We start from the raw sequence: 27,313 nt of genomic DNA on the forward strand, positions 1-27,313 counted from the left end.
GGTCAGCGTATTTATCCCATGTACCCTCCGTTGGACACAATTGGCTGTGTACCTCCACTGTAGGTAGCAGCTCTGCACAGCTCACCCCCCCCCCACACACACACACACCCAGGCCAAGGTGGTAAGAGCTCTCGGCTGTTACTAACCCAGGGTGTGCACAATGCTTTGATTGTCTCCCTACTCCTTTGTAAACCTACTCTATAAATTCTCATCCATTACTCAGTTTGAGCACAATCTCTTTCCTGCCAGCACAGGGACCCTGACAAATCCTAATCTCATGCTTTAAACACCATCTCTATGCACATGTCTCCCAAATTTACATCACTAGCTCTGACTCCTCAGAGCTAGAGGGTTTTGGACTCATAGCCACCAGTCTCCAGTCTAATAGATATGTCAAACTGAACACTATCAAAACAGAACTCTTGGTTTCTTCCAACTCTACTTCTCACTATTTGGCAACTCACCCATTCTGATTTTCATGCCCAAAACCTAGGTGTCAGCCTCAGTTTCTCTCTTTCCCTCAACCCTTCTGGATTGGGTTGCCATTGGATCTGTTCGCTCTGCCTTCAAAACATTTGGAATTTGTTCACTTCTCTCCACCCTCACCCCAGCCACCTCACCCTCCTCCAATAGCTCTCCACCAAACTTAGAAGAAAAATGTAAACTCCCTATCCCAGCCCAAGGCTCTGCCCACTTTTCCGATCTCATCCTGTAATGTTTTCTCCCTCAGTCACTCCCCTGTTCCAGCCTTCATGCTTCCCTCAAACCACCCACTGTATTCCCACCTCAAGGCCTTTGCACTTACCTTTCCTTCTTCCTGGAATGGCTCATTACATGGCTGGCTTCTACTATTTAAGTCTGGGCTCAAATGTCGCTTCTTCAGACAAGTGGTCCCTGATCATCTCGCCTACATCACATACAGCCCTTCTCCATAACCATCCCTTTTGTTTTTTGTAACTTACCCTATACTGCAGTTATCAGCAATCACCTTTATTTGTTTATTTATATATTATCTATCCCCCACCACTAGAAACTGAGCCACATTACAGCATTTTTGGTTTGTCTTGCTCACCTCTATACCCAACTCCCCCATGCCTAGAACAGTGCCTGACATACAGCAGTTGCTCAAGCGTTATTATTGCCTGATACTTACTAGGCCTGCATGAATGTTGGGAATAAAGAAATAAATCAGACTCGCACGTCGCAGTTGAGCTTGAAATTGAGAGACAGGCACAATTATAAACAGAACAGTTTTGCCTCAATGTGGAATCCAGGACAAGAGTACAAAGGGAAGCCTATATACTACACATCTAAATTGTTAACAGTTATAAAATTGTTAAACTAAAAATAAAGGCCAGAGTGAGAGGCAACAGGCATTTATTTGAGACCCAACAGAATAGCTAGTTGGGAAGCAGTGATTCAGACAGAAACCCAACCAATGTTCCAATTAGGAGACAAAGGCAAGGGATATTTATGAGAAAGGGAAGGTGAACAATTATAGCAATAAAAGGAAGGCATTTCTATTGGTGCAGACGAGCTAACATAGTGATGCTAATTCTAAACTATGTTTTAAAATTTCAGTCCTATAGTCATTAGTTCAGTAGTCATATACCTGCTTTCTTGTTATCTTTGCAAACAGTTCTTTGGGGCACAATGTTGCTTTAGGCCCAGCCCAAAGTTTGTTTTGCCCTGTTTTAACATTCCAAAGGTTTGAAGGAAAAAGACATGCAAGGCAGCTCTGGCTCCATTTTAAAGTGGCTCCATTTATATTGTAATTATTATTGTTATTACATTTACAAAATCAAATTACAAGAAATTAAATGAAATATATTCCTGCCTCCAAAAGGTGAGAACAGCCCATACGTCCACTAACAGATGAATGGATAAACAAAATGTGGTCCATCCATACAGTGGAATATTATTCAGCCATAAAAAGAAATAAAGCACTTATTCATGCTACAACATTGTGCTGAGTGAAACAAACCAGACACAAAAGGCCACATGTTATATGATTCCATTGATATAAAATTTCCAGAACAGACAAATCCATAGAAACAGAAAACAGATTGGTAGTTGCCAAAGGCTGGAGGAGGGAGAATGGGGAGTGACTACTCAGGGGGACAGGATTTCATTTTGGGGTGATGAAAAAGTCCTGGAACTAGATAGTGGTAAAAGTTACACAACATTGTGAATGTACTAAATACCACTAATGAGAAATTTTATATGTATTTTACCACAATTAAAACCAATTTAAAAAATATGTTCTCTCTTTATATCATGGCAAATATACTCTCAGAATGACCTAGAAGGCCGGGTTTAATGGACAACATTTTAATCCCTAGGATTTTTGTACTAGAATGTGGGGTATGGGGAAACTCCAATCCTCAGTCTGGCCCCCTTTACTTCCCACCTCCAACTCTGTCCTACATAGCAAGGAACCTTGTGCATGCACCTGGGGACCCTGTCCTACATGTCCAAGCTCTTTCCTCACCCATTCTCCCAATAGCTGTCCTTGGTCAGTTCTGGGGTCAGGGTCAGGTGAAGTGGCAGGGTGAGACACACCCTGACTGCATGGTCTGCCTTCAGGAAACCAAAGGCCTTCTCAGTGAGCTCAAGACCACTGGGACAGCCCTAGCCAGGTGGCTCAGTTGGTTGGGCATCGTCTCATACACCAAAAGGTTGCATGTTGTATTCCCAGTCAAGGCACATACATAGGTTATGGGTTCTATTCCCAATAGAGGCACATATGGGAGGCAACCAAGTGATGTTTCTCTCTCCCTCTCCCTTCCTCTCTTTCTAAAAATCAATAAAAGAATATCCTCGGGTGAGGATTTAAAAAAGAAACCAGCTTCCTTCTTATTTTAAAAAAACACACAGCAACACTGGACAAAAAAACAACAAAACACTGGGGCAAGGAATTCTGAGGTCCCAAGTACCCCCAGTAGGATCTAGAAGAGGGAGGTGCAGGTGTAGGTGGGGACCTTCCCTTTTCTTCATGGGAGGGTGTCCAATGGATGTGCTCTCTAAAGCAAGGAGTACAGGGCAAGGACCTTTCTCATTGAGGTTCATGTCTTGAATTTGCACAGTGTGACCAAGGCTGTGATGGGGGAAGCACTGGAGACTATGGGAGACCAGCCTGGAGAGTAGGTTATTTCCCCAAGGGGCGGTTAAATGAAGCATGAAGTCAGCTGAGAAAGGAACTACTGACACTTTAATAATGACATTGGGGCAGGGGGAAGCAGAGACCCTCAAGATTTGGGTGGGAAGTTCTCTGGACCTTCCTCATCACAACCACATCCCAAGCTGTTATAGCATCTAAGGGTCCAGCACCCTGCCGGCCACTTATTCTAATTCTCCCTCTTCACAAAAGGGGAAACTGAGTCCTAGAAACTTGAGGTGAGTTGCCTATAGTTACCCAGAGCCCAGGTCTCCTGATTCCCACAGTGCTCAGAATCCTCTAGCTGGATCAGTCCCTCCCTCCCCACCCCAGAGCCAGGGTCTGGGAAGGGAGGGCAGTAAGTAGTGTGTAAGAATAGCCATCATGTGTGGTGTGCAAGGATGCTCACATGTGGGGGACCCTGGGTGGGCAGGCTGGACTTGAGGTCTCTGGCATACCAAGTGGGGGCGCCATTCTCTGAGAGGGTCCGTGACTCCCCACTCTGGTCCACATGCCCCACCATGCATGTGAGAGCATATTTGCAGGGAGGCAGCCTAGTGCAGCAAGGAGGCCAGTGGCTGGTAAATAATTTATCAGGACAGCTGATAGTACCTCCCCAGAACTGCCCGCCAGCCCCCAGCCCCCCTCGCCCCATGCACCTCCCGCCTCCCAGCCCAAACCAGCTGGACCAGCTCTCCCGGTGCCTGACTGCAGCCCCCCCCCCTCCTGCCAGCCAAGTCACAGCCTCCATCGAGGGCACCTTCAGGCGGGCAAGCGGGTGGTGGGTCCTGATCTCGGAGATTGGAGACCGGAACGTGGGCTTCTGGGCAGAGATGGCCCTGCAGAGCCAGGTGTGGTCTCCGGCCACACCCATGTAAGTGCCCAGGGGCAGGGGGGCAGGTGGGCAGGGCCTGGGAGGGGCTCATGGAGTATACTGGCCTTTCCACTGGGGTGAGAGCCCCAGATGGCCTCTCCTAAGGGGACAAGGGGGAGTGGAGGGATGCCACTAGCCAACCTCGAAGGCTCTTTGCTGCCCCCCTCCCCAGAGAGTTGGGTGGGAGAAGTGAACCTCCACCCCCTTCTTTTGGGGGGATTTTCCGCTGGTAGGCTTCAAGCCCAAAGTCCAGCCTGGGGGTGGGGCTATGAAGGGGGTGGGGGGGGTGGGGAGGGTGGGGAATGACAGGGCCCCTCACTCCCCTGTTTTTGCCTCCAGGAACACCCTTCAGAGTCTATGGTAGGAGGAATTGCTTGAAATCTAACAGAAAAGTTAATAGCTCCTAAACTGGGAAAGATGATGGCAAAATTGAAATGATCACCTGTTTAATGAAATGACCACCAACTGTTCCTGGTGGGAACAGGCCGCAGCTATGAACACTGTTCTTGCAGAGTTAGAGATAAACAATATCGAGTGCATGTACAGAGTATTTTAATATTTGAAGTGTGAGGGCCTTTTAAAGTAGGAGGGTGGAAGGACTCGAGGTTTGTAAAAATATCTGGAAAATGGGTTCCCCCCAGGGACCCCAATTTGGTTTCCTCACTCTTTTGGGTCCCCCATTGCATTATTCACCAACTACAAACCTGGTTGCCTAGCAACGGGAACCCGATCCCCCCCAGCAAGGAAGAGGCCAGGAGATTACATCTTGGGGGTGGGACAGCAGAGGGGGGACTTCAGTGGGGCAAAACTATTTAGCAGAGGGTCTGGCCTTCCTGCAAAGCATGACTTCAACCCTCTGCCCTAGCTGAAATCACAGCCCCCCAGGCTGATCTCTGGCCTCCAGGCTGCCAAGACAGGGTACCTGGACCTCCCTCTCTCCTCCAGGGTTTCTAGTATTTGGGGCCTAAGAGCTTCCAGCTCCAATACCAACTCAGTGACCTTGGACAAGACTTTTTGCTACTTCTTGGAGCCTCAGTTTCCCCATCCATAAGATGGGGACAAGAATACTACTTACCTCCTAGGATCTTTGGGAGGATTCAATGAATTATATAGGTAAACCATTTCACAGCGCCTGGCACATGGTATGCACTGGGTAATGGTTGGGTGATTTTATTCTCAGTTGGAATGTCAACTCAGCAAAGAGTCCACTACAGTGTCTCAAGATCAGGGCAGGGAGGGGGAGGGGGAGGTGGCTGTGGTAGCCTATTGGAAGCCCCACAGAGCACTTAGAGCACTATATATAGTAAATGCTAAATATGTGCTGATACTATAGCTGCATGGTGTGACCAGAGAAGATCTGGGAGGCCCTGCTTGAGTTTGGGCAATGAGGTTAATAGTCACTCAGTAGTGTTAGCGCTCAAATTAATAAATGTTTGAGGGCTTGCCCTGTGTGTGCCCTGGGCTAAGTGTCCAGGACAACAGGCAGGTGGATATATTCTTCTAGATATTGGCCTGTGAAGCACCTGCACATAGTTGGTACTCAGTGCACGTCCTTGATGATAGGTTGATCCAGTGATGACTGTCTCTTAAGCACCACAATCAGTTTCTGGTTTCCAGAGTGAGCCCAGATGGGGCCAGGGGCAGCCCTGGAGTCTGTGAAGTGGGATCCTGGGATTCTGCAAGGAGGACAATGATGAGAGTATCTCAGGTTAAACCTTACATAGCAAATCCTCCTCCCCTCTTTTCAGCTCAGAGTCCAGGGCTAGGCAGCATGACTTGATGACCCTTGCCCCCTGAGGGTGGGGGCTGGCAGGTAGAGAAGGCAGCTCTGGAGTTACCATGGCAATGGTGAGTGTCCACAGTGGTGAGATGGACACTGCTCTCCCCAGACTCCCTCACCCCCCAGAGCTTAAGAGATCCTGGGTAGGAGTCAAAGTCCAGAGATGGTGTGGAATAGGAAGGAGATACAGCATGTTGGGGGTCTGGTGGAATTCGAGAGTTTCTGTAGGATGGACTGGAAATGGTTTTTATAACTAATCATAAGCATTATCAATCATGGGAATTATTAAAGGTATTATGATTAATAAACTATGCTACCAGTTTTGGAGAACTATGTCCTAAGTTTTTTCTAGCATGGCTATTTCCTTGTTAGGGCATCTCTCTGCAAGGTCAGGGTCAAGCTATCCAGGTCCATTTGATAGATGAGGAAACTGAGACTCAGGTGATGTCAGACCTAGGAAGGGCTTTAGCTCAACCTGTCATGGTCTCTGCTCCTTTTTCCTCACAGGACCCTTCCTACCCTCTGCCCCAACTCCTCCCAAAGGGGAAATAGAGGAAATGCTGCGCTCTAGTTGCTTTCCAAGCAGCCCAGGGACCTTGCCTTAGAGAGGGGCATTCAAGGAGACAGCTTGTTGAGGGTGGGACCCTGGGAGACCCCTCCGAAGCCCCCGCCCTCTCCCCACAGGCCCATGGTCGAGAGCTCCCTCTACCGGCAGCGACTAGAGGTCATCGCGGTAAGTGACACCCTCCGGGTGCGCCCCGCCCAGCGCCCTGGGCAACTCCAGCCTAGGCCTCTTGCTTGCCTCCCTCCCATCCGGGGGAGATGGCCTAGCGCTGTGAAGTCGGGGAGCAGCACCCTCAGCTCCAGCCCTGCCTAAATCCTCAGTTCCCCTGTCTGGTTACCACCACCCCAAAATTGGTGAGGCTGCGATCCTGCACTTCCAGAATCTGCATCATCCGATGCTCCATCTAGAACCCCAATCTCCCAAACATCCCGAGTAACCCCCATCTCTGAGACCTCCATCTCACTAACCCCCATCTCTCTCATCCCTCATCTCTAGATCTGCATCTCCCTGAACCCTCATATATAAATGTTCATTTCTTTGGACCCCAACCTTCTGGCCCCCATATTTGTACCCCATCGTTCTGAATCCCACCTCACTAACCCCCATCTCTCTGTCCCTCACCTCTGCATCCAATCTCTCTGTCCCCCACTTCTGCACCTCCATCTCTCTGGACTCCATCACCACAGCCCAGTCTCGCCGAACCCCTATGACTGCACCTCCCTCCCATCCCTAGGGGCTGGCCTAGCGTTGTGAAGTGAGGGAGCAGCACCCTCAGCTCCTGCCCTGCCTGGGCGCCCCACCTAGATCCTCAGGCCCCTCCGCTCCCCGGTTCCTCTGTCCGGTCACCACTCCTCCGGACCCTCATCTCATTAGCCCTCTTCCTTTGATCCCCTTATCTGGACCCCCTATCTCTGAACCCCGTCTTTCTTAACCCCATATCTCGGACCTCTACAGCTCTGTCTCCCCTCTAGATTTCCATCCCAAGGTTTGCCCCGCCCCCCATTCACAGACCCCCTCCCCCCCATTCCTTGAGGGCCCGGCCCCCACGGAGTCCGGGGCGCGGCTGGCCCCGCCCCGCCCGGCCGCCCCGCCCCTACCGCTGCTGAGTCAGCGCCGCCGCAGCCCCCCAGCGCCCCGGCGCCCGCAGCCCCGCGAGTCCCGCGGAGGAGGCAGGGCGGGGGCGCGGCGGCCCCCCGGCCGGCGGGCAGCTGTCTTCTGTGCGCAGGAGAAGCGGCGGCTGCAGGAAGAGATCCGCGCGGCGCGCGGGGAGCTGGAGGAGGAGAAGCTCCGCGTGGAGCGCCTCAAGGTTGGTGGCGAGTGGGGGCGCCTGCCCGGCCTCGGCCAGGAGGTGGGGGGGTGCCTGTGAGAGTCGGTTCGCGGGACCATCGGAGCCTCTGTCTAATTTGGGGGGAGCAGTTGGGGGCACTGGTTCCAGCTTTGAGGGCGACTGTTTTTCCCTGTGTGTGAGAATGGGTGATGGTGATGGAGACATTCGTGCCACCTTCGGGAAGAGTATGGGGACAGTGAAGATGTTTGTCCAACTTTGGGGTAAGGAGAGGCCAAGAAAGACATTGATTTCACCTTTGGGAGTGTATGTCCCATTCTGGAAGGGTTGGGGATGGTGATGGGTGCTGCTTCCAGCCTGGAGAAGTTATGGGCTGGTAATGGGGTGTCTGTCTGTCCCACCTAGCAGTGTTGAGGGAGCACTGAGGGCCTGTATCCCAGTCTGAGGGAGAAATGGCCGTCCCACCTGGGTCATTGTGGGGCTATGAGAAATCTGCCCAGCCTGAGGGGTGGGGAGGGGACCCTGCATAGGGCAGGGAAGTTCATATGGCCAGCTGGAGCCCCTTTCCATAACCAGAGAAAGTCTCTTCGGGAGCGGTGGCTAATGGATGGGGCTGAGGGACCTGAGGGACCGGAGGACGCCACCTTGCAGGACCCCCAGTCCCCCGAGGGCCAGGCACAGGCCCGCATCCGGAACCTGGAAGACAGCTTGTTCACGTGAGTGGGGTCCCTGCCTGCTGCCTTGGCCCCAGCATGGCCAAGGGTCTACTCCCAGGAGGTGGCAAATTGAGACTGGGGGTGTCCATTGAGCCTGGGGCTTGGCTCCCAGCAACCCCTTTTCTTCCAGACTCCAATCTCAGCTGCAGCTGTTGCAAAGTGCGTCCACAGGTGCCCAGCACAAGCCCTCTGGCAGGCCTACCTGGCGCAGACAGGTGAGGAGGCGCAATGGTTAGGGAGGGGGGGTGTGGCCGCAGGACCCCAAGCAGGACCTTTGCAAGTATAGTTTAGATACTTGGCCCTCTACTACTTCTTTGCTTTGTAGTCTTGGGCAAGTCACTTTCCTTACCCAAGCCTCAGCTGGCCTGTCTCTAAAAAGAGAACATCAGCCCAGCCGGGCGTGGCTCAGCAGTTGGGCGTCGACCTAGGATCCAGGCGATCAGGGTTCGATTCCTGGTCAGGGCACATGCCTGGGCTGTGGGCTGCAGCTGATCAGTGATTCTCTCATCACTGATGTTTCTATCTCTCTCCCTCTCCTTTCCTCTCTCTGAAATCAATAAAGATATATTTTTTTTAAAAAAGAGAGAGAGAATATCAGCACACACGTGGAAGAGGTGTGAGGGAGGGTCCCCAAGATTGTAGCTTAACACTAGGAACAGGCATAAGGGAATGTTTTGATACATAGTTGCTAGTATGAGGAAGGACAGAAAGTGTGAGGAGTACTCATGGAATTCAGTCTCAAAGGTGGGAATGGGTCATCATGAGATGCTCTTGGGATCTGAGGCATCTACACAGGGTTGGGGATTTTTGTTTGTTTTCATTTTGGTAATGCCTTTATTAAGATAGAATCCACATGTCACACACAGGATTTTGAAAACCAGGATACTTCACAGTAAAATCTGGCTTGTCTGGGTTGTTCCCGAAATCCAAAGATCCCACCACATTTGTTCCTGGCCACAGTGAGGTGTGGGTTCTCCACAGTCTCCACCTCTCCCCGATGTCTTCCCTTAGCTCCCAGAAGCCTGTCACAGGACAGAGAAGGAGAGGAGACCTGTTAATCAGCATGGGAAGCACTTGTTGGGTTTTTTGTATAAGCCAGAACTTTCTTGCCAGAGATGCACAAGGCATGCTGCCTGGCTCAAGGGAGCTCACAGTCCAGATGAGGAGATGGGGCACAAAGAGTCTGTGAGTGGAGAGCCCTGGGCTTGGGGGAGCTCAGGGGAAGCACCTTAGTGAGGTTAAGGATTCGAGGAAGGCTTCCTGGAGGCAGCGATATCTGTGCTGAATCTGGGTGGGAGCCAAGCATGAGGGGAAAGGGGATTCCAGGCAGAGGACAGCCTCTGTAAAGGTATGGAGGCTGGAAAGAGGAGATTAGGATCAGAGAACTGTGAGATCCATGGAGCTTGGTCTAGGCTTACTGCATGGCTGTCCCTAGTTCTGCTCCCTGAGCCCATGTTCCTATGGCTTCCTTCTTCACTCCATTCCAGTCATACTGACCACCTTTTCTGTTCCTTGAACTTGCCTAGCTTATTGCAACCTCAGGGCCTTGGCATTTGCTGTCCCCTCTGCCTGGACTGCCCTTCCCCACCTCTTGACTCAAGGCTGGCTTTTCTCATCTTTCGTGTCTCTGTTCAATGTCACCTCCTCCCAGAGGCCCTCCTGCATCTTATACCTAAAGGAGGCACCCCATTACCTCCCAGGCACTTCTTAACCCCTCATCCTGCTTTTCTTTTTTCTGCCATAGTTCTCAGTCCCTGGCATTATATGTTTAAATATTTTTATTTATGACCTGCCTACTCCCATTGGAATGTATTTTTTTCCCCACCTGAAGTCACTGTGTCCCCAACAGTGACATCACTGGCAAGCCAGGCTGCTCTGGGACACACAGTTGAAGGAACAGGCATGCTGGGGCAGGGCCATGTGGGTAGCTAAAAATATGTCACTAGCCCTGGGGCAAAGCCCCATCAGCAGCCAAAGCCTCTGGAAGATGATTGTCGTCCCCCCCGCATGTGCCCCAGAGGAGAGGTCATCAAAGTGCCCATCACCTTGGTTCAAGTGCCTTGTTTTATAGGTGGGAAAACAGAGGCCAGAGAGGACAGTGCCTCTTCCAAGGTTACATAGCAAGTGAGGGGCAGATTCAGGGAAGGACTTAGCCTTCCAGTCTCCCAGGACAGTGCTCTGCCCTCCAAGCGAGTTTGGAATGTATGTCTAATAGCAAAAGGCTTAAGTGTCCCTTATGGTAACCTCAGTAGCTGTCAATATAGTAGGTCCCCAATACAGAATATTAGCTGCACGACACAGTATTAAGCACCTACTTGTGCAAGGCACTGGAGCAGAGGGCAATAAGATGGGCGAGGAAGGCTGAGGTGCAGTAGAGGGTTTGGTCCTGAAGGTAATGAAGAGCCGCTGAGAGTTTGAGCAGGGGAGGGGTACTGGCATACAGGAGGCCAGAAGTGAAGACAGGCTGGCCTGACCTTGTCTCTGTTATTCCTGCAGGGTCACCGTCCACTCTCTCAGCCCACTGTGGAGGCAGGTACTGCAGGTAGGTATTTGTGCCCCTAGGTCTGGGGGTCCCAAGAGGAGGGGCCTGAATCTAGGTGGCCTGAATCTCATCCTGTCACCTTCCCTCTCTCCTATCCTCCCCTGACTTCCCCAGGCCAGACTGATCTGAACAAGAGAGCCTCCTTGCCAGCTGAACCAGTGGGCACATCTCTGGAGTCCCCGACTGAGCCCAGAGATGAGGCTGTTGGGGTTCTGCCAGCCCCAAGGCCGGTCCCTGGGGCAGCAGGGGCCTCCTCAGAAGCCAATGGCCCCTGCCCCAGGCCCAGCCCCCCTCCAGAGCAGGAGCAGGAGCAGGAGCAGAGTCAGGGGCTGACAGCATCCGACTGGGGGGTGGGTGAGGCCAAAGGAGGGGGTGTGGTGAAGGTGGTGTGGGAGGGGCTGAGGGCTACAGAGGACTGTGCCAGGGGGGCCACAGGCCCAGAGCTGGAGGCTAAGGTGGAGGAGATGGTGCTGGAGGCCATCGGGGACAGGCTGGAAGCCGACCGTCCAGAGCTCCCATCCTGGGTGAAGGAGGACAGGGGGGTTGTGGAGGTGGTGTGGGAAGGGGTGGGAGGCACAGAGGGCAGTGACTCAGAGGCTGCGGGGGAGACAGGCAGGGGCCCACAGACTGCGCAGACCAGCTCACCTAGGCTCCAGGAAGGACTAGAGGGAGCAGCTTCTGGAGAAGGGGGAGGGGCCCCCAGGGGCAGCCCTGATGGCTTCAGGCAGGGGGGCTCTGGAGGAGAGGAGGGATCCTTCATTTGGGTGGAGAGAGTGACCCTCAGTGAGGAATGGGAGGAACTGCTGGTGGAGGGGTTGGAAGGGTCGAGGGCACTGGGGAAGGAGGGAGGAGATGAGAATCCTCTGGGAGCGGAGAGGTTGAGAGGGGAGGAAACCTGGGAAGTGGAGAGGAGACAGGCAGAGGAATCCATGGGCACATGGAAGAAAGGAAGTGAAGAAAAGGCAGAGGAAAAGGCAGGGGCTGAGTGGGGAGGAGTGGAGATGTCTCTGGTAGTAGAGAGGAAAGAAAGGGAGGAACCCTTGAAGCCAGAGAGGAGAGAAGGTGAGGGAAAGGTGGAGACCGAGAGGGAAGGGGGTGAAGAAGGACTGTCAGCAGAAAGCAAGGAAACTGAGGGACCTTTGAGGGCAGAGAGGGAAGGAGGTGAGGAGCCATTGGGAGTAGAGCAGAGTGGAAGTGAGGAAAAGTTGGAGGCAGAAAAGGAAGTTGAGGAACCATTGGGAGTAGACAGCAAGGCAGTTGAGGGATCATTGAGGGCAGAGAAGGAAAGAGATGAGGAAAATCTCGGGGCGGAGGAGAAGGAGGTTGAGGAACCACTGGTTGTAGAGAAGAAAGGAGATGAAGACAAGCTAGAAGTGACTGAAGAGCCACTGATGACAGAGAGGAAGGAGGGTGAGGGGCCACTAACAGTAGGGAGAACAGGAGGTGCGGAGCCATTGGAGGCAGAGGAGAACCAGGAGGTCAAGGAAGATGTGAGTCCAGAAGAGCAGAGAAAGTCAGCAGTTGGAAAAGAATGTCAGGGAGAGGAGGTAAGCGAGGCAGGGGCTCCCCTGGAGGCCAAGGAAGAGCTAAGGCTGGAGGAGGAAGGACCACAGCAGCCCCAGGAGAAGCAGGAAGGCTCCCTGGAGGAGGAAGCAGTAAAGACCCAAACCCCTGCTGAGAGCCAGGACCCCTCAGGTGATGCCACACCCCTCCTGGCAGAGACCCCGGCTCCTGAGCAGCCCACCGAGTGCCAGCCACTGCTTCCAGTGGAGGGGCCCCGGGCTAACCCCAGTGCCCACCCTGTGCCCACCTATGCACCTGCCCAGCAGCCCGAGCCATCTGCTCCTCCTGAGGGTGAAGAGGCAAGTGGCCCTAAGCAAAAGACGTGCCAGTGTTGTGCGGTGATGTGAGTCCATGCCCTCCACCCCACGCCTCGCTCCTTTCACAGCTACCTCGGCCTCTTGGCATTCAGCAGAGGGTCCCAGGCACAGACAGGGCATATGGGACTGGCCATGGCATCTGGGAGCCTGCTGGCCCACATGTCCACCTCCACCTGGGCTTCCAGACCCCTTGTCCACTGCCTGTGACCCTGGCTCCCTTCTCTGACTAAGCCTTTATACTTGAAAATAAAATGTTAAAGCATTGAGACAGTTTGAATGTGTGTGTGTTTTGTACAGAACCTTACCATCTCCTGGTGGGAAACTGAGGTTTTCACTTGGCTAGAATCAAAAGATTATGAATCAGTGAATGTATAGGTGCAGCTGCTGTAACAAAAGACCTCAAGCTACAGTAACTATAAAAACATGAATTTATTTCTCTGGGTGGCTCTGATCCATGCAGTCACTTGGGAACTCAGGTTCCTTTCCATTTCTTGTTCCCACCCTCCCCTTAGGTCTGGCTGAAGCTAAATTATGGGCATGTTTATGTTTTTCCAGCTCATGGAAAAGGGAAGAGAATATGGAGGAGCCCCATACAGTCCCAGCTTTGGCACACATTCCATTGGTGAGAACTCCATGCATGGCCACATTTAGCTGCAAGGGAGGCTGGGAGTGTGCCCAGTTACAGTTCTGTTACAGCAGCAGGACATATTTGGGGAGGTGGCTGCCACTCTGGACTTCATATATTTTCCTTTGTTCCCTCATCCATCCATCCATTTCCTATAGGTCCAGGCCTTCTCTGCAGGGGTCTTTCAATCTGAGCTCTTCCTGGCTGGGTATCCTCAGGCAAGTAGCTCAGTCTCTCTGAGCCTCAGTGTCTTCAGCTGTCAAATGAGCACCCCTCTCCTGGCCTGGGATCAGTTCAGGCCAGAACCTGGGGCCTGGGGATGGGGGTCCCAGAAGGCCTAGCTCCTCAGGTGTGGGCAGAAAATGTTTCTCATATCCAGAATCAAGCTGGGAGTAGGCCTGGGGGGACTCTATAACTGCTAGTGGCTCCATCTCCTCTACTTCCAGGGTGGGCAAGTCCCCAGGGGGCTGGGCCTGGGGCACCTCCTGGGAAGAGAGGAGGCTGTGATTATGGCCCCCATTCTCCCTCAGTGCTCCCACCCACTCCCCATTGTCCCAGCATCCCCCAACCCCCTGGAGGTTCCTGACAAGCCAGTCTTTTTTGCTCACCTCTATGTGGGGCTGGCTGGAATTGCTGTTGGCAGGATCAGGGACCTTCTCCCAGACCCAACGGGGCAGTATCTTGTGCCGCAAGTGGAGGCACCTGGCAAGCAGGTAAGAGTCAAGGAAGGGAATCCAGGGAATAACCCAGGTTGCAGGGACCAGGAATGTCAAAGAGCCCTGGGGTGGCCCCTTGCCCCAGAAGTTCAGCTATTGCCCAGCTGCCCTTCCCACTGGGCAGAGCCCCACATGTCTGACTGCCTCACCTTCCAGAGGTGGCCAGGCTCATGCCACAGCCTGTCAGAAGCAAGCCCCACAGGAGAAGGAAACCTGGCAGAATTTTCAACTTTAGGGTGTTATCTGGGGGAGAGGGGTAGAAGAACAGTTAGGCACCAGCAGTGGGCGGGGGGGGTGGTCAATTAAAGCTCACTGATGTACCAGGCTTGGGTGAGGGATGCAGATAAATGGGTGGAGCTTATGAAAATGAGTAGGGGGAACCGGTGAGGAAAATCTTGGGGTGGGAGTAAGCTTGTGAACAGAGCAATAATCAGTGAGAGGTCAAGGTTAAGGGTGGGTGAAATGGTCAGAGACACACATTGCCTGATAACCCACAGCAGTATTTAGCAGAATCAAAATACATCATCAATAATGACCCCCCTAAGTAAAAAGGTTGCCTAGTCATTGAAGCCCAGAGAATCATTCCATATCCCCTTCAAATGTAGCAGGCCCCCTACTATGGCAGTGCCACCCCACCCCCTACCTGGTAGGTGAAGCCGGAGGGTGGGACCAGGTGGGCCCTGTCCTGCGATGGTGGACGCCATCATCCACAGCTCACAGGGACCCCAGGGAAGGTTGGGCAGGGTGATTTTCTGGGTGCTGCCACTCACTGAAGGACAAACCCAGAACAGTTGGAGAAGCAGTCAAGTCCTACCTCAGGACCTTTGTATGTGCTTTCTCCCTGTCTGCAACATTCTCCCCCAGATATCCACACAGCTCCCTCCTTCAGGTCTTTGCACAAATGTTGCCTCCTCAGGGAGGGCTTCCCTCACCCCATCACATATAAAATTGCACCTCCTGCCCTAGCTGGTTTTGTTCAGTGGTTAGACCATTGGCCTGTGGACTGAAGGGTCCTGGGTTCGATTCCAGCCAAGGGCATACACCTCTTTTGCAGGCTCAATCCCTGGCCCCGGTCGGGGTACATGTGGGAGGCAGTTGATGTGTCTCCATCACATCGATGTTTCTCTCTCCCTCTCTCTCTCCTCTCTCCCTTCCACTCTCTCTGAAAAGCAATGGAAAAAGTATCCTTGGGTGAGGATTTTTAAAAAAAAGTAAAAAATTGCACCTCCTTCGCAACCCATCTTGCCTGCTTCACACTCTACCCAGCACTTCTCACCATCTGACACACTGGTGAGATATTGTTTACTTTGTCAATCCCTGTGTGTCCTCTGTTAGAAAGTTAGAGCCCCATGAGGACCATATTCCCAGCACCTGGATCAGCCTGACACATGGAAAGCACTAAAAAATAATAGAGGTTTGAATAAACAAAAGAATAAATGAGTATCATATCCCTCACCTGCACAGAGCCCAGTGGGGGGAGGCTCCTTAGACCCAGGGTAGACATCTGCACCTCTCAGAGCTATTTTTGTTTATTTGTTTTACTGAATTGCTCTTTTTTGTTTTTAAGCTAAAAGAGGAAGTAGCTTTTTGATTTGTTATAGGATTATAGGAAATGTGAACAGGAATCAGGATATATTGCCAAAGAAAGATGTCCAAGCAAAGTCCCAGATGAAAAAAAAAAAGTTGCAAAACATCAGTCATAAGACTCATGGGCCAAACCATAGCCTATAATATGGTCTTCTTTTACTACTAATAATGACAATATAAATGTACATATATTTAATAATAATATATGTTCGCTAGATACAATCATGGCAAAGCAATTATGCTAAAAAGTAGGCTTTATCAATTAGGGGCGAATGTGAAGTACTGATGTATTTAGGAGTGAAATGGTACCAAAGACTCTAGGGAGAAAAGTGTGGGGGAGTAAACTGAAACAAGATTGGCAAAATGTAGGTAATTACTGAAGCTGGATGGTAGACACACGAGGGTTTGTCATAGTCTCCCTACTTCTGTATGTGTTTGAAATTTTCTACAATAACAAGTTAAAAATCTTCAAAAAACCAACTCCTATCTATGTCAACATACATATGAAAAAACCTGGAAACTTGTAAGTATCAGTGAAATTATGAAAATGCTGATATTCTCGATGATACGTGTCAGCTTTTGTAACAAGCACAGATAGTTTTTGTAATTAGAAAAAAAAAGGTAATGTATTTTTAAAAGGAATTTGTGCCCAGAGTAAAAATGTAGCCTACACCCAAAAGTATAAATTTATTTTCGTATTTCTGCTTTAGCTTTGCTCAATGCCGGGTTTAGTGTTCAAAAAATGGAACCATCCCAGCATTTGGAATCCTTTCATATTTTTCACTTAATAAAATATGACAGACATCTTTCAATGTCAATAAATATAGATTGGAGTCTTTATTTTTAATGGCCAAATGACAGTCCATTACATTGAGAACCACCAGGGTTATTGTCCAATAGGGAACTGATGACATCATGTGTTCTCCCAGGGGCTGAGAGGGAACCAAAGGGGCCCATCTGAGGACAAGGGGTGAGGCAGACTGATGGCCTGGTCTTGTGGGGGCTGGGAGCTGGGGGCAGGAGGCAGAAAAGCTCACCATTCATACAGACAGAAGGCCTGGTCCCACTCTGTGTGCACAAGGTGTAGTGGGTGAGGTGGCCTCGAAGTTGGTGTCTTGGGACCTCTCCCCACGCTATGACAGGGGTCCCTGGGGGAGCATCCTCGAGTCGCCAAAGCGCTGGCCCCACTAAAGGTACTGGAGAGAAAGCCAGTGTCAAGGTCTGTCAGGGCTCCAGGACCCTTCACCTTCCAGCCCCATCGCTTACCTAGTTCCTCTCTGAACCTCCATACTGAGGGGGCAGGGTACAAACCCTCAGGAGAGACGGCCGTCACTGTGATTCGGTAGGGGACCCCTCCTTCAAAATTCCCTGTGGGGTGGGGGTAGGAGCAAAGACCAGTTTCAATTGGCTCTTCCTCCCCCACTCATTTCCTACGTAACTGGAGCCTTCACTTGGGTCTCCAGGACATGCTGAGGTTAAGATCTGGGTATAAGTCATTTACCTAGGAAGTAACCCCAGAAAACCAGGGGGCCAGTGGGGAAGCGAAACAGGGAAGGAAAAGCAGCCTGTAAACTACGAGGTGGAAAACAAGTTTCCGATGTGGGCGACGGAGGTTCACTCCCGCTGGTGACCTCTGGGAGGCAGCAGAGGGCACGCGCCCGAGACCCATCCCGTTTGAGGAAGGAGCTGGGGTCTTTACCCACCAACCCTTATTTGTCAATGGTCAGGCTTAAGTCCCTGCGCTTCCAGCCTTCTACCCAGGCAGGCAAAATGCTTCAGGGACCAGACACAGGCCTCAGGCCAAGAAATGCTGAGAGATGGACAAACACTGGGCTAGGATGGGGCCCCTGACAGCACCCATGACAGGTAAGTGAGGTTTCTAAGGTCCCTCCTCAAAACGACTGCTGCTGCATGGCCTTCCCTGACTGGGAATTTTCCAGAACTGAGGTTCTTCTTCATTTGCCCGTATATATTTATGGACCTCAGGACTCTGTCCTACATTTCTCACTCAACACCTTCTCATGCTCTCTCAAGTTCTTAACCTCAAGGAAGGCCTCCCCAATGTCAGGTCCCAGCTCAGAACTCATTGCTGGGCCCAAGACTTGCATTTGACAGTCTCCTAGACAACTCCACTTGGATAAGCCTCTCAGATGCAGACATGTCAAATGGGTCCCCAAAATTCTAATCCAAGACTTCCCCAACCAGAACCTGCCCGCTTCTCTCCCCTCCTCAGTCTCCACCTGGTCCAGCCCTCATCATCTCTGGCCTAGACTAGTACAGTTCCTTTTCTCAGCTTCCAACACCCCCACCTCCATCAACCCAGTTTGTTCCTCCTCCCACATCAGCCAGGGGGCACATGTGAGCACTGAGGCAGGGCACCTCCCTCCTCTGTTCAAAATCCTCTGTGGATCCCACCTCACTCAGACTAAAAAAGGCAAAGTCCTCCCTGTGGCCCATAAGGCCCTGCACACTCTGCCCCATTATCTCTCGGCCTTCACCTCCTCCCACTCTCCCCTCACCCATTCCACTCCTGCCACACTGGCCTCCTCACTGACTCTAACACATCAGATACATCGCTGCCTCATGGCCCCTGCAGTATCTATTCCTTCTTGCTTTTTCCTCAGACACCCTCGTGGCTCCCTTCTCACCTCCTTTAGGCCTTAGCTCAAATGCCACTTTCTCAGAGAGGCCTTTCTTAACCTTTCTTTCTAAAACAGCAACTCCCCCTTCCCCCTTACACTGATTTATTTTGCCCCCATTACCTTATAGGTACTTGCTTCTGTTTCATTAGCTGCCCCCCACACAAGAATGTTGCTGAGAGGGAGAATGGAATGATATAGCTCAGGGTTTGGATTCAGGAGCCTGACTATGTCATTTAAATCCTGGATCTACCACCTACTTGCTGTGAAGCCTCAATCAAGTTGCTTAACCACCCTGGGCCTTTCTAGTCATCTGTAAATGAGCATGACAATAGCAGAAGCCTATTTCATAAGGAAGTTTGAATGATTTAATGCTTATGGTAAATGCCAATAGACGTCAGCTGCCATCACTGTGTGCCAGTGTCTAGAACAGAAGCTGGCACACGGTGGGTGGCCAATGAATTAATGATACTTAAGCATAACACTCTTTCCTGCATACCCACCCATCAGTCTGCTTTCCCAGCAGCTGGAATGGGAGCCCAGGTGTACCTCACCTGGCAACAGAGCACTGAGGTTCCCAGGGGGAAGCCGGACCCAGTTGAGGTTCTCTAGGGGCTCCCCGTCTCGAGCCCAGTCCACCACATGCTCCTGCGGCTCCCCAGACCCCTGTTGCCAAGTCACCAGCAGCTCTGTGCTCCCAGCAATGCTGCTAACCACCACACCTCGGGGGGCAGAGCCTGAACCTAAAGGGGAGGGAGAAGAAGTCTCAGCTGCCAACTCAGGAGGCCCCCTCCTGGGCACTTCCAGGGCACTGAATGGAGGAAGTCCACAGCCTCTTAGCCTCTTACCCAAGCAGACGAGAGAAAGGTTGGTGAGAGGCTCCCAGCTTGTGGCGTTGACAGCAGACACTGCAGCCCACTCTGCCTGGGCTGGGATGGAGGAGCTACAGCAGGGAGTCTCCCGGGGGATCAGCTCCTGACCTTTAACCTGGAACCAGACTCTATAGCTCACCTGCACACAGTGCCCCAGGGCCTGTGGGAGGAGGGGAAGAACGGGTTAATATCTCCCATTTTATCAGACACCTACTGTGTGTCTCAGTGAGGTCACCTGACAAACCAGTCAGTGAAATATTTGTGTTGGCTCCACTTTACAGATGAGGAAACTGAATCTCAGAGGGGCTTAACAGCAGAGGTGGGATTAGAATACAGTCCCAGGGCCAGGACTAGGGTGAGGTGAGTAAGGCACCCACCTTGGGTGCAAAATTTAAGGGGGAGAATACAAGAAACCCAGTAATCAAGATAAATTATAATTTAATCAATCAAAAGTAATAAAAAATCCTGTAACAAAATATCAACATTTTAAGTAAAGATAGGATCTGATCCTGCACATATACAACCCTGCCTTACTCGCCTCACCCTAGTCTGGGTCCTATGCAGTTCTTAGGGATTTCAGAATTCCCACTATTGCATAGAGGATTAATTATATATAGTAAAGAGAATGGTACCCTCCAGGGGGATTTGGGGAAATGTGTGGGGATTTTTGGTTACCTCAATGATTGGTATTGAGGGGCAAAAATCAGGGATGCCACACTGTCCTAGAAACAAAAAACTATCCATGACCCTTATGATTTGAATGCCATTGCTACTGGAAACTCTTGTAAATGAAAAACCTGTCTAATAATTTTAATTGATCCTAAACCAAACAAAATCATTTGGGGGTCTGGTTTTAATATTCATGGAATTTTTAAATATTCAGGACATATGGGGACTTTGTAGGCAGTTTTTATTATCAACTCCCAGCACAATCTGTGTTTTGATGAGAGAATTTTTGTTTTTTAATTGTCACCTGAGAATATGTTTGTTTGTTTTTAATTCTAACCCGAGGATACTTTTTCCCATTGCTTTTCAGAGAGAGTAGGAGAGAGAGAGAAAGACGTGTGAGAGAGAAATATTGATCAGTTGCCTCCCAACTCACCGCAGAGATCAAACCCGAAACCTAGGTATGTGCCCTGACTGAGAATTGAACCCACAACCTTTTGGTGTACGGGACGATGCTCCACCCAACTGAGCCACCCGGCCAGGGTGATCAGAGAACCTTTTAATGTGCCTTGCGTCACCTCACCCCTCTGAAGTCCCTGGGAATTGGCTCTATGGCATGGCATGTGGTTGATTTTGGTAAATGTCCTGTTTGTATATGGAAAGAACACATGTCCTGAGTTTTTATGTGAGTCCATTAGATTGTTTGTTAATCACATGTTCATAAATTCTAGATCTTGACTTATTTTCCTTCTGTTTGTTATGAAATTATTGAGTGGTGTATTAAAATCTCCCACAAAGGTTGCGAATTCATACATTTCTCCTATAGTTTTGTTTTTTTGCTTTATGTATTTTAAAGTCATGTGATTAAGTAAATTTAGATTCAGTACTCTTAGATCATTCTGGTGAACTCAATTTTTTGCCATTACATAGAACCTTATCTCCCCATTATTTTCTACTGAATATTACAGTGAGGACACTGTATTATGTATTTTTTAAAACATGTGTTTACATGGGTTATACTATCTGGGTATTTTATTTCGGTATAGTAAAGGGGCATTACAAAGTATGTGTTACACAATAGGGACACTGAGGCTGTAGATTTCTGTTCGAAAGCCAGTACTCTCAGCTCTGCCACTTACTAGTTGTGTGGTTTAGGGCAATCTCCATGTCTCATTTTTCTTATCTATAAGGTTAGTCAATATAAATAAGAGTGTGGGCTAGGGCCTGGCACATAGTAAGAGCTCTATAAGTGTTATGTAATGGTTAAAATGAATGACATTAGATTACGTGGCTCAAGAAGATATGGGCCCTGTTGTTTTGTTCCTTGCCATACTTACTGTGAGCCAGGGCCTAGTAATGCCTGGAACATAGTAGGTACTCAACAGATTTGGATCAGTGAGGACTATTGTACCCGTGTCTGTCATCTCATAATGCCCTAGCCCTGTGCCAGGACCTCTCTGAGCATTCGCCTCCTTTAAGCCTTGAAGCAACCTCTAGAGGGCAGTACAGGAACCTCTGTCTTTTTGTTTGTTTGTTTATTTGTTTGTTTTGGTTTTTTAACTATAAAGCTTTTTTTTAAAAAAAGTTTTTATTAATTTTAGGGAGAGTAAGGGAGAAGAATAAAGAGTTAGAAACATCAATGAGACAGAAACATCGATTGGTGGCTGCCTCCTGCACGCCCCCTACTGGAGACTGAGCCCGCAACCCAGGCATGTGCCCTGACCGGGAACTGAACCAGTAACCTCTTGGTTCATGGCTCGATGCTAAACCACTGAGCAACACTGGCCAGGCCCTCTGTCTTGTTTGCATCATTGTTATTTGGGGGTTTTCTGATACATGCAGAGAAATATAACTGGTCCTCACAACTCACCTTCCACAGAAGCAGGGATTTCTGCCCACCTTGTGTCCCACAGACGTCCCCTGATATCCAAACATCTTTTGGAGCTGACAAGGATGACGAAAGGGCACAAATGAAAGAGGCATGAATGGACAGACTTCCAGAAGGGGAAACAGAGGTATAGGGGAAAGCCAGGAGATCCTTACCAGAGGGCAGAGTCTGGAAGGACAGAATGGGGCTCCACTCGCCCCACAGATCCTCTTCTTTCTCCATTCGGCAGCGGCCAGACACCTCATAGCCAGTGGCCAGCTCTAGGTCCTGGATCTCAACAGGGGTCAGAGGTATGGACCTTAGTTCTGGTTCCAGCTGGGAAGAGATAGGAGAGAGCAATGAGGCTGAGGGTTGAGTTGATAGTAATTGATCTTATATGTCATCAGGGTGGCCAACTATCCTGCTTTACCTGGGACTGAGAGGGTTCCCAAGACATTGGATTTCAGCTTTAAAATTGGGCCCTGCCCTGATTGGTGTGGTTCAGTTGGATGAGCATCATCCCCTGTACCGAGAGCTTGCAGGTTCAATCCTGGTCAGGGCACATGCCCGGGTTGCAGGGGCTTTATTCCCCGTAGGGGGCGTGCAGGAAGCAACTGACTGACATGATGCTCTCACATCAAGTTTTTTTTCTCTCTCTCCCCTCCTTTCCCCTATCTCTAAAAATCAATAAACTACTCTTAAAAAAAAAAATTGGGCCCTATGTGCCAGGTATGACAGTAGGTGGTAAATTCTGTTATTATTCCCATTTTACAACTTAGGAAAACTGAGGTCCAGAGAGAGGAAGTCACTTGCTTAAGGTCACAGAGCTGGTGAGTGCTGCAGCTGAGCTTTGTACCCAGGCAGTCAGATTCCAAATTCTGCAACTCAGCATTGCTATGAATTGCATGAATAATCAGTGACAGCTCTGCTCTCTATTGTGTTTTACATCAAAAGCTGTGGCTGAGCCCAGCTGGCATGGCTCAGTGGTTGAGCATCAACCTATGAACCAGGAGGTCACAGTTTGATTCTTGGTCAGGGCACACGAGAGGGTTGCGGGATCAATCCCCAGTAAGGGGCATGACTCTCTCTCATCATTGATGTTTCTATCTCTCTCTCCCTCTCCCTTCCTCTCTCTGAAATCAATAAAAACATATTTTTGTAAAAAAGAAAGAAAAAAATTTATTTTTTCTCAGAAATTCCAAGTGGAATTTGGATTGAGACTGCATAGAATTTATAGACTTGGGGAGGTGGAGAGTAATTCTTTAGTTGAAGGATATACATGTACAAGTCCTTTGTGTAGGATGCAGACAGATTCCAGGGGCAGGTGAGAAATGGGCTCTGGGCTTAGTCTCTGATTTGGGGATACTATCTGGATGCCCCAAATCATCACAAATGATGATGGGGTGGGGGGAAAGCACCTTTGATACTCACCAGGGTCCAGGATATCTGCTGGCATCTTCGGTAGTGGAACTGGCAGACCAGGACCTTATGGGGTGGCCACACAGGTGGGGACCATTGGACAGTGGCCTCCATGGGGTAATCCTCTGAAAAGTCCACGTCAGGGTCCAGTTGGGGGGCTTCTGGCTTCACTGAGGAGGGGAGACCAGGGTGCATTGAGTTGGGGTCTCCAGGACCACCCACCCTCCAGATAGCAACCCACCCTACTGCCTGTTACTTTGTGTTTCCAGGTTCACGAAGACTGGGGGCCACAGAGGCCGGCCCGCCTCTGCCCCCCAGACAAGGAGTTCATCAGATGTCGTGAACTGTTCCCGTGGGATGGCCACCCAGCTCTGCCCTGTAGGCACTGCGACAGTCCAGGTTCTGTTGGAATGACTGTGAGGAGAGATGGGGGAGTTGGGGGGACGGATACATAGGGCCAGGCCCAAGCCATAATAACTGCTCTGCCTGGGTTCAAATCCCAGCTCTATTGTTTTAGAGCTGTGTGACCTTGACAAGCAACTTAACTTCTCAGTGCCTCAGTTTCCTTATCTACAAAATGAGGGCAATAAAAGCACCTGCTGAAAGGGCTGAATAGAGGAGGGGAACCAATCTGATAATAAATGGAATGCATTTAGAACACCATTGGGTGCATAACATATGTTACGTGAATATCGGTTATTGTATTTATTGAGCACCTGCTCTATATATGCACATTCATGTCTATGCAACCATTCGCTCAGCAAATATATGTTGTCCCAGGCCCTGTTGTAGAAATTGAGAATAGGACTATGACCAAAGCAGGCACGAGCCTGCTCTCTGGAGCTGGTGTTCCAGGGGGGAGGCAGATGAGAAACAAATATATAACTGATGGTGGTATAAGCCATATAAAGAACAGTCAGGCAGGGTGAAGACGAGGCAGTGTGGTGATGGGGTGAGGATTGACAGCTATTGTAGGGAGGGTAGTCAGGAAAGATCTCTCAGACAAGGAGACATTTGAATAAATGCTTGAAGGACGTGAGGGTGGAGCCATGAAGGATCTGGGGGAAAACATTTTAGGAAGAGAGAACAGCCAGTGCAAAGGCCCTGGAGTCAACTGCCTGGTGTGTTTGAGGGAGAGGGGGAAGGAGGCCCGTGTGGCTGGAGTGCAGTGAGTGAGTGGGACAGTGGGAGGAGGTGAGGGCAGGAAGGTGACAAGCAGATTGTGCAGGTCCTAGTGGGCCACAGGGAAGACCAGCTTTTACACTGAGTGAAGTAAGAGCCCTGAAAGGCTGTGAGCAGAGGTGAACATGCCCTGACTCAGATGTTCACAGGTGCCCTTAAGAGGCTGTGGGGTTGAGGGTGGAAACCAGAGCCCAGGGAGGAGGTCACAGAACTGGTGAGTGCTGGAGCTGAGATTTGTACCTAGGTACTGAGCCACACAGTCCAGGCCAGCAATGGTGGGAGCTGAGCCAGGGTGGGTGCTGAGGAAGTGGGGAAAGTCAGATTCTGGAGGTGGGGTCAGCAAGGCTTGCTGATGGGTCAGATGTGGGTGACAGACAGAGGAACTGAGGAAGTTCCCAAGGATTGGATTTCAAAGGCTCAAAAACTGGAGTCCTCATACATTGCTGGTGGGAACGTAAAAGGTAGCAGCTGCCTGGGCCTGTGTGGTTCAGTGATTAGAGAGTCGGCCCTGGTACCAGGTCGGACCTGGTTTGATCCCAGGTCAAGGGTACGTGCCTGGGTTGCAGGTTCAATTCCTGGCCCCAGCTGGGGTGCATGCAGGAGGCAACCAATTGGCATCTCTCTCGCATCGATGTTTCTGTTTCTATCTCTCTCCCTCCCTCCCTTCTTTTCTCTCTAAAAATCAATGGAAAAAATATATTTAGTTGAGGATTAACAACAACAAAAAGCTAAACACAGAATTGCCACATGACCCAGCTATTCCACTCCTATATTTATATATATACTAAAGAGAATTGCAAACAGGTGCTCAACAACTTGTACACACATGCTCATAGTAGCACTAGTCACAGTCTCCAAAAGGTGGAAACAACCCAAATGTCCATCAACAGAGGGATGGATGAACAAAATGTGGTCACACCATACAATGCAATGTGGCTGAGCCATAAACAGGAATGAAGTTCTGATATGTGCTACAATATGGATGAACCCTGAAAACATTACGCTCAGAGAAAGAAGCCAGACACAAAAAACACATTGTGTGTGATTCCATTGATATGAAATGTCCAAAACTGGCAAATCCACAGAGACAGAAAGCAGATTAGTGGTTGCCAGGAGCTGGGAGGAGGGAGGAATTGGGACAAATTGCTATTGGAAATGGAACTTCCTTTTGGGGTGATGGAAATGGTTTGGAACTAGGTAGAGATGGGGGTTGCACAACATTGTGAACATAACAAAGCCACTGAATTGTTCACTTTAAAATAGTAAATTTTATGTTATGTGAATTTCACATCATTAAAAAAAGGGCAGGACCTTCTCTGAATCCCCAACCCCCTACCAATGAAATGTACTTAATGACACTGACTTGCACACTTTAAAATGTTTGGGGGGAAAAAGTAAATTTTATATGTGCAATCTACCACCACTAAAAAAAAAAAAAAAGGCCTGGTCTGTGTGGCTCAGTTGGTTGGGCTTCGATGTTCTGCTCTAACCTTGAGGTTTCTCTCTCTCCCCCTCTCCCTTCCTCTCTCTCTAAAAATCAATACTATATATATATATTTAAAGCCAGCCCCCAATGCCCTTTTTCTCTTGGTTAACTTAGCACATTTGAAATGACTTTGTTTCCAGGTGTGATTCATCATGAAGGAAGGGCAGTTGCAGGCCCAAGAAGGGCCCGGCCTTCTGTTTGCCTCTTTCAGTGCTGCACCTCCAGCACCAGACTGAATGATCTTTTCATATGCTCAGAGTGGTTAAGCTACTTGCCTAAGGCCACACAGCAATAAAAAACAGCATATAATTATTAAACATTTTCTTTGCCAAGTGCCTCACTCATTGGGTCCTCAGAACCAGCCCTGGGAGGCAGGTTTCACTTATTATCACCATTTGATATCTGAGTCTCAGAGAGAGAAAGTGACTGGTCCAGAGTCATGCAGCAGGGAAATGAAGGAACCTGGAATTATTGAAGGGCTTGCGAGTTGGGGAGGACTTGTGGGCAGGACTCGTGGGTCCTCTCAACTGGAGAAGGTGGGGACCTGAGCCCCCACCCCTCCAAAGTCTCACTTTCCCCAAGCCACCCCATTGTACTCACTACTTCTGGCTCTGCAGGTGCAGCATGGAGGGTGTTCCCAGGTCCCCAAGAGGCTCCCATGAGCAGTTCAAGTCGCCTAAAGGTCCAACACCGTAGCACTGCAGGGACCCTGAGCTTCCTGGGGGGCGGGCGGCAGGGTCCCAGGGAAGGGGGTCAATTCCCCCAGCCTCCTGCACTGCCCACAGCCTGACCTTCCCCCAAGTTCTGATCATCATGGAGGGCGATAGGGTCCCTCTCTGGAGCGAGCAGCAGGAAGGGGGCGCTGGGCACCTCTAGCCGGCTTAGGGCATGGCTCCTCCCCTCCCTCTCCCAGCCACATCCTGTTGCCACCCGAGAGCCCCCACCCTCACCCCATCCCCACCCGGAGCCCTGACTTCCACCTGCCTCCCCCTCCCCACTCCGTCCCGCACCGCGTCCCAGCCCGGGAAGGAGCGGAGCGCTGCCCGGGCCTCTGTCATTCATTCGGGGGACTGGGGGTCGCCCTGGAGGATTTGCGCTTTCAGGGTGAGCACGAGGTAGGCGCCCAGCACGAGCTCGCCCCACGACTCACCCTGGGGACTTGTCCAGCGGAGCAGCAGCAGCAGAGGCAGCAGCGCGGGCCTCGGCCTCGGGAGCAGCCGGCAGGGCGCGGCCCAGGCCCCCCGCATGGCGCCCCCCGCGCCCCCGGTCTGGCCGCGCGGCCGGCCCCGCAGACCAGCCCCCGGGGCCTCGCTCTCGGTCCGGGGCCTGGGCGGCGCCGGAAGCCCAGCCGCCCCTCCCACCGCCTCCGTACCTTGCCTTTGGGTGCCCGCCCCTTCCTCTCCACTGTAAGTCCCAAAGGGGTGGGGGTGGGGGAGCACGGAGGCGGTCTGGGGC

At 50.7% G+C, this 27,313-nt stretch overlaps 2 protein-coding genes across 3 annotated transcripts; one reads left to right on the top strand and one right to left on the bottom strand.

Annotated features, from left to right (window-relative positions):
* The first annotated feature begins 7,596 nt into the window (after positions 1–7,596).
* Positions 7,597–13,065, top strand: PALM3 (paralemmin 3). Its single transcript, XM_016222206.2, has 5 exons — positions 7,597–7,682; positions 8,238–8,377; positions 8,508–8,592; positions 10,874–10,919; positions 11,034–13,065. Exons 2-5 carry the CDS (start codon positions 8,265–8,267, stop codon positions 12,827–12,829), a joined length of 2,040 nt encoding a protein of 679 aa, XP_016077692.2. The 5' UTR covers positions 7,597–7,682; positions 8,238–8,264; the 3' UTR covers positions 12,830–13,065.
* On the bottom strand, positions 9,187–27,105 carry IL27RA (interleukin 27 receptor subunit alpha). Of its 2 annotated transcripts, none has more exons than XM_087816754.1 (14): positions 27,009–27,105; positions 26,459–26,576; positions 23,447–23,604; positions 23,203–23,360; positions 21,948–22,107; positions 21,775–21,848; positions 19,215–19,398; positions 18,921–19,109; positions 16,994–17,095; positions 16,765–16,923; positions 14,784–14,909; positions 14,290–14,383; positions 14,033–14,126; positions 9,187–9,399 (listed from the first exon to the last, which is right to left on the bottom strand). In XM_087816754.1, the coding sequence occupies exons 1-14, from the start codon at positions 27,103–27,105 to the stop codon at positions 9,385–9,387; spliced, it is 1,728 nt and encodes a 575-aa protein (XP_087672880.1). In that variant the 3' UTR covers positions 9,187–9,384. The 2 variants fall into 2 exon arrangements, with proteins under 2 accessions (XP_087672880.1, XP_087672879.1); XM_087816753.1 differs by lacking the exon at positions 9,187–9,399 and adding an exon at positions 13,204–13,909.
* Positions 27,106–27,313: the final 208 nt, after the last annotated feature.

Source organism: Miniopterus natalensis, chromosome 4, assembly GCF_054644295.1.
Source record: "Miniopterus natalensis isolate mMinNat1 chromosome 4, mMinNat1.hap1, whole genome shotgun sequence".
Classification (NCBI taxonomy): Eukaryota; Metazoa; Chordata; class Mammalia; order Chiroptera; family Miniopteridae; genus Miniopterus; species Miniopterus natalensis.

Excerpts from the sequence above, each read along its gene's own strand:
- IL27RA (XM_087816753.1), bottom strand. The coding sequence starts at position 27,105 with ATGCGGGGGGCCTGGGCCGCGCCCTGCCGGCTGCTCCCGAGGCCGAGG. Across the intron at positions 26,577-27,008 it reads CCGCTGGACAAGTCCCCAGG|GAAGCTCAGGGTCCCTGCAG; the intron begins GTGAGTCGTGGG and ends CCCGCCCCCCAG. Across the intron at positions 16,924-16,993 it reads GAGGTTCAGAGAGGAACTAG|TACCTTTAGTGGGGCCAGCG; the intron begins GTAAGCGATGGG and ends CTTTCTCTCCAG.
- PALM3 (XM_016222206.2), top strand. The coding sequence starts at position 8,265 with ATGGATGGGGCTGAGGGACCTGAGGGACCGGAGGACGCCACCTTGCAG. Across the intron at positions 8,593-10,873 it reads GGCCTACCTGGCGCAGACAG|GGTCACCGTCCACTCTCTCA; the intron begins GTGAGGAGGCGC and ends TTATTCCTGCAG. Across the intron at positions 10,920-11,033 it reads TGTGGAGGCAGGTACTGCAG|GCCAGACTGATCTGAACAAG; the intron begins GTAGGTATTTGT and ends TGACTTCCCCAG.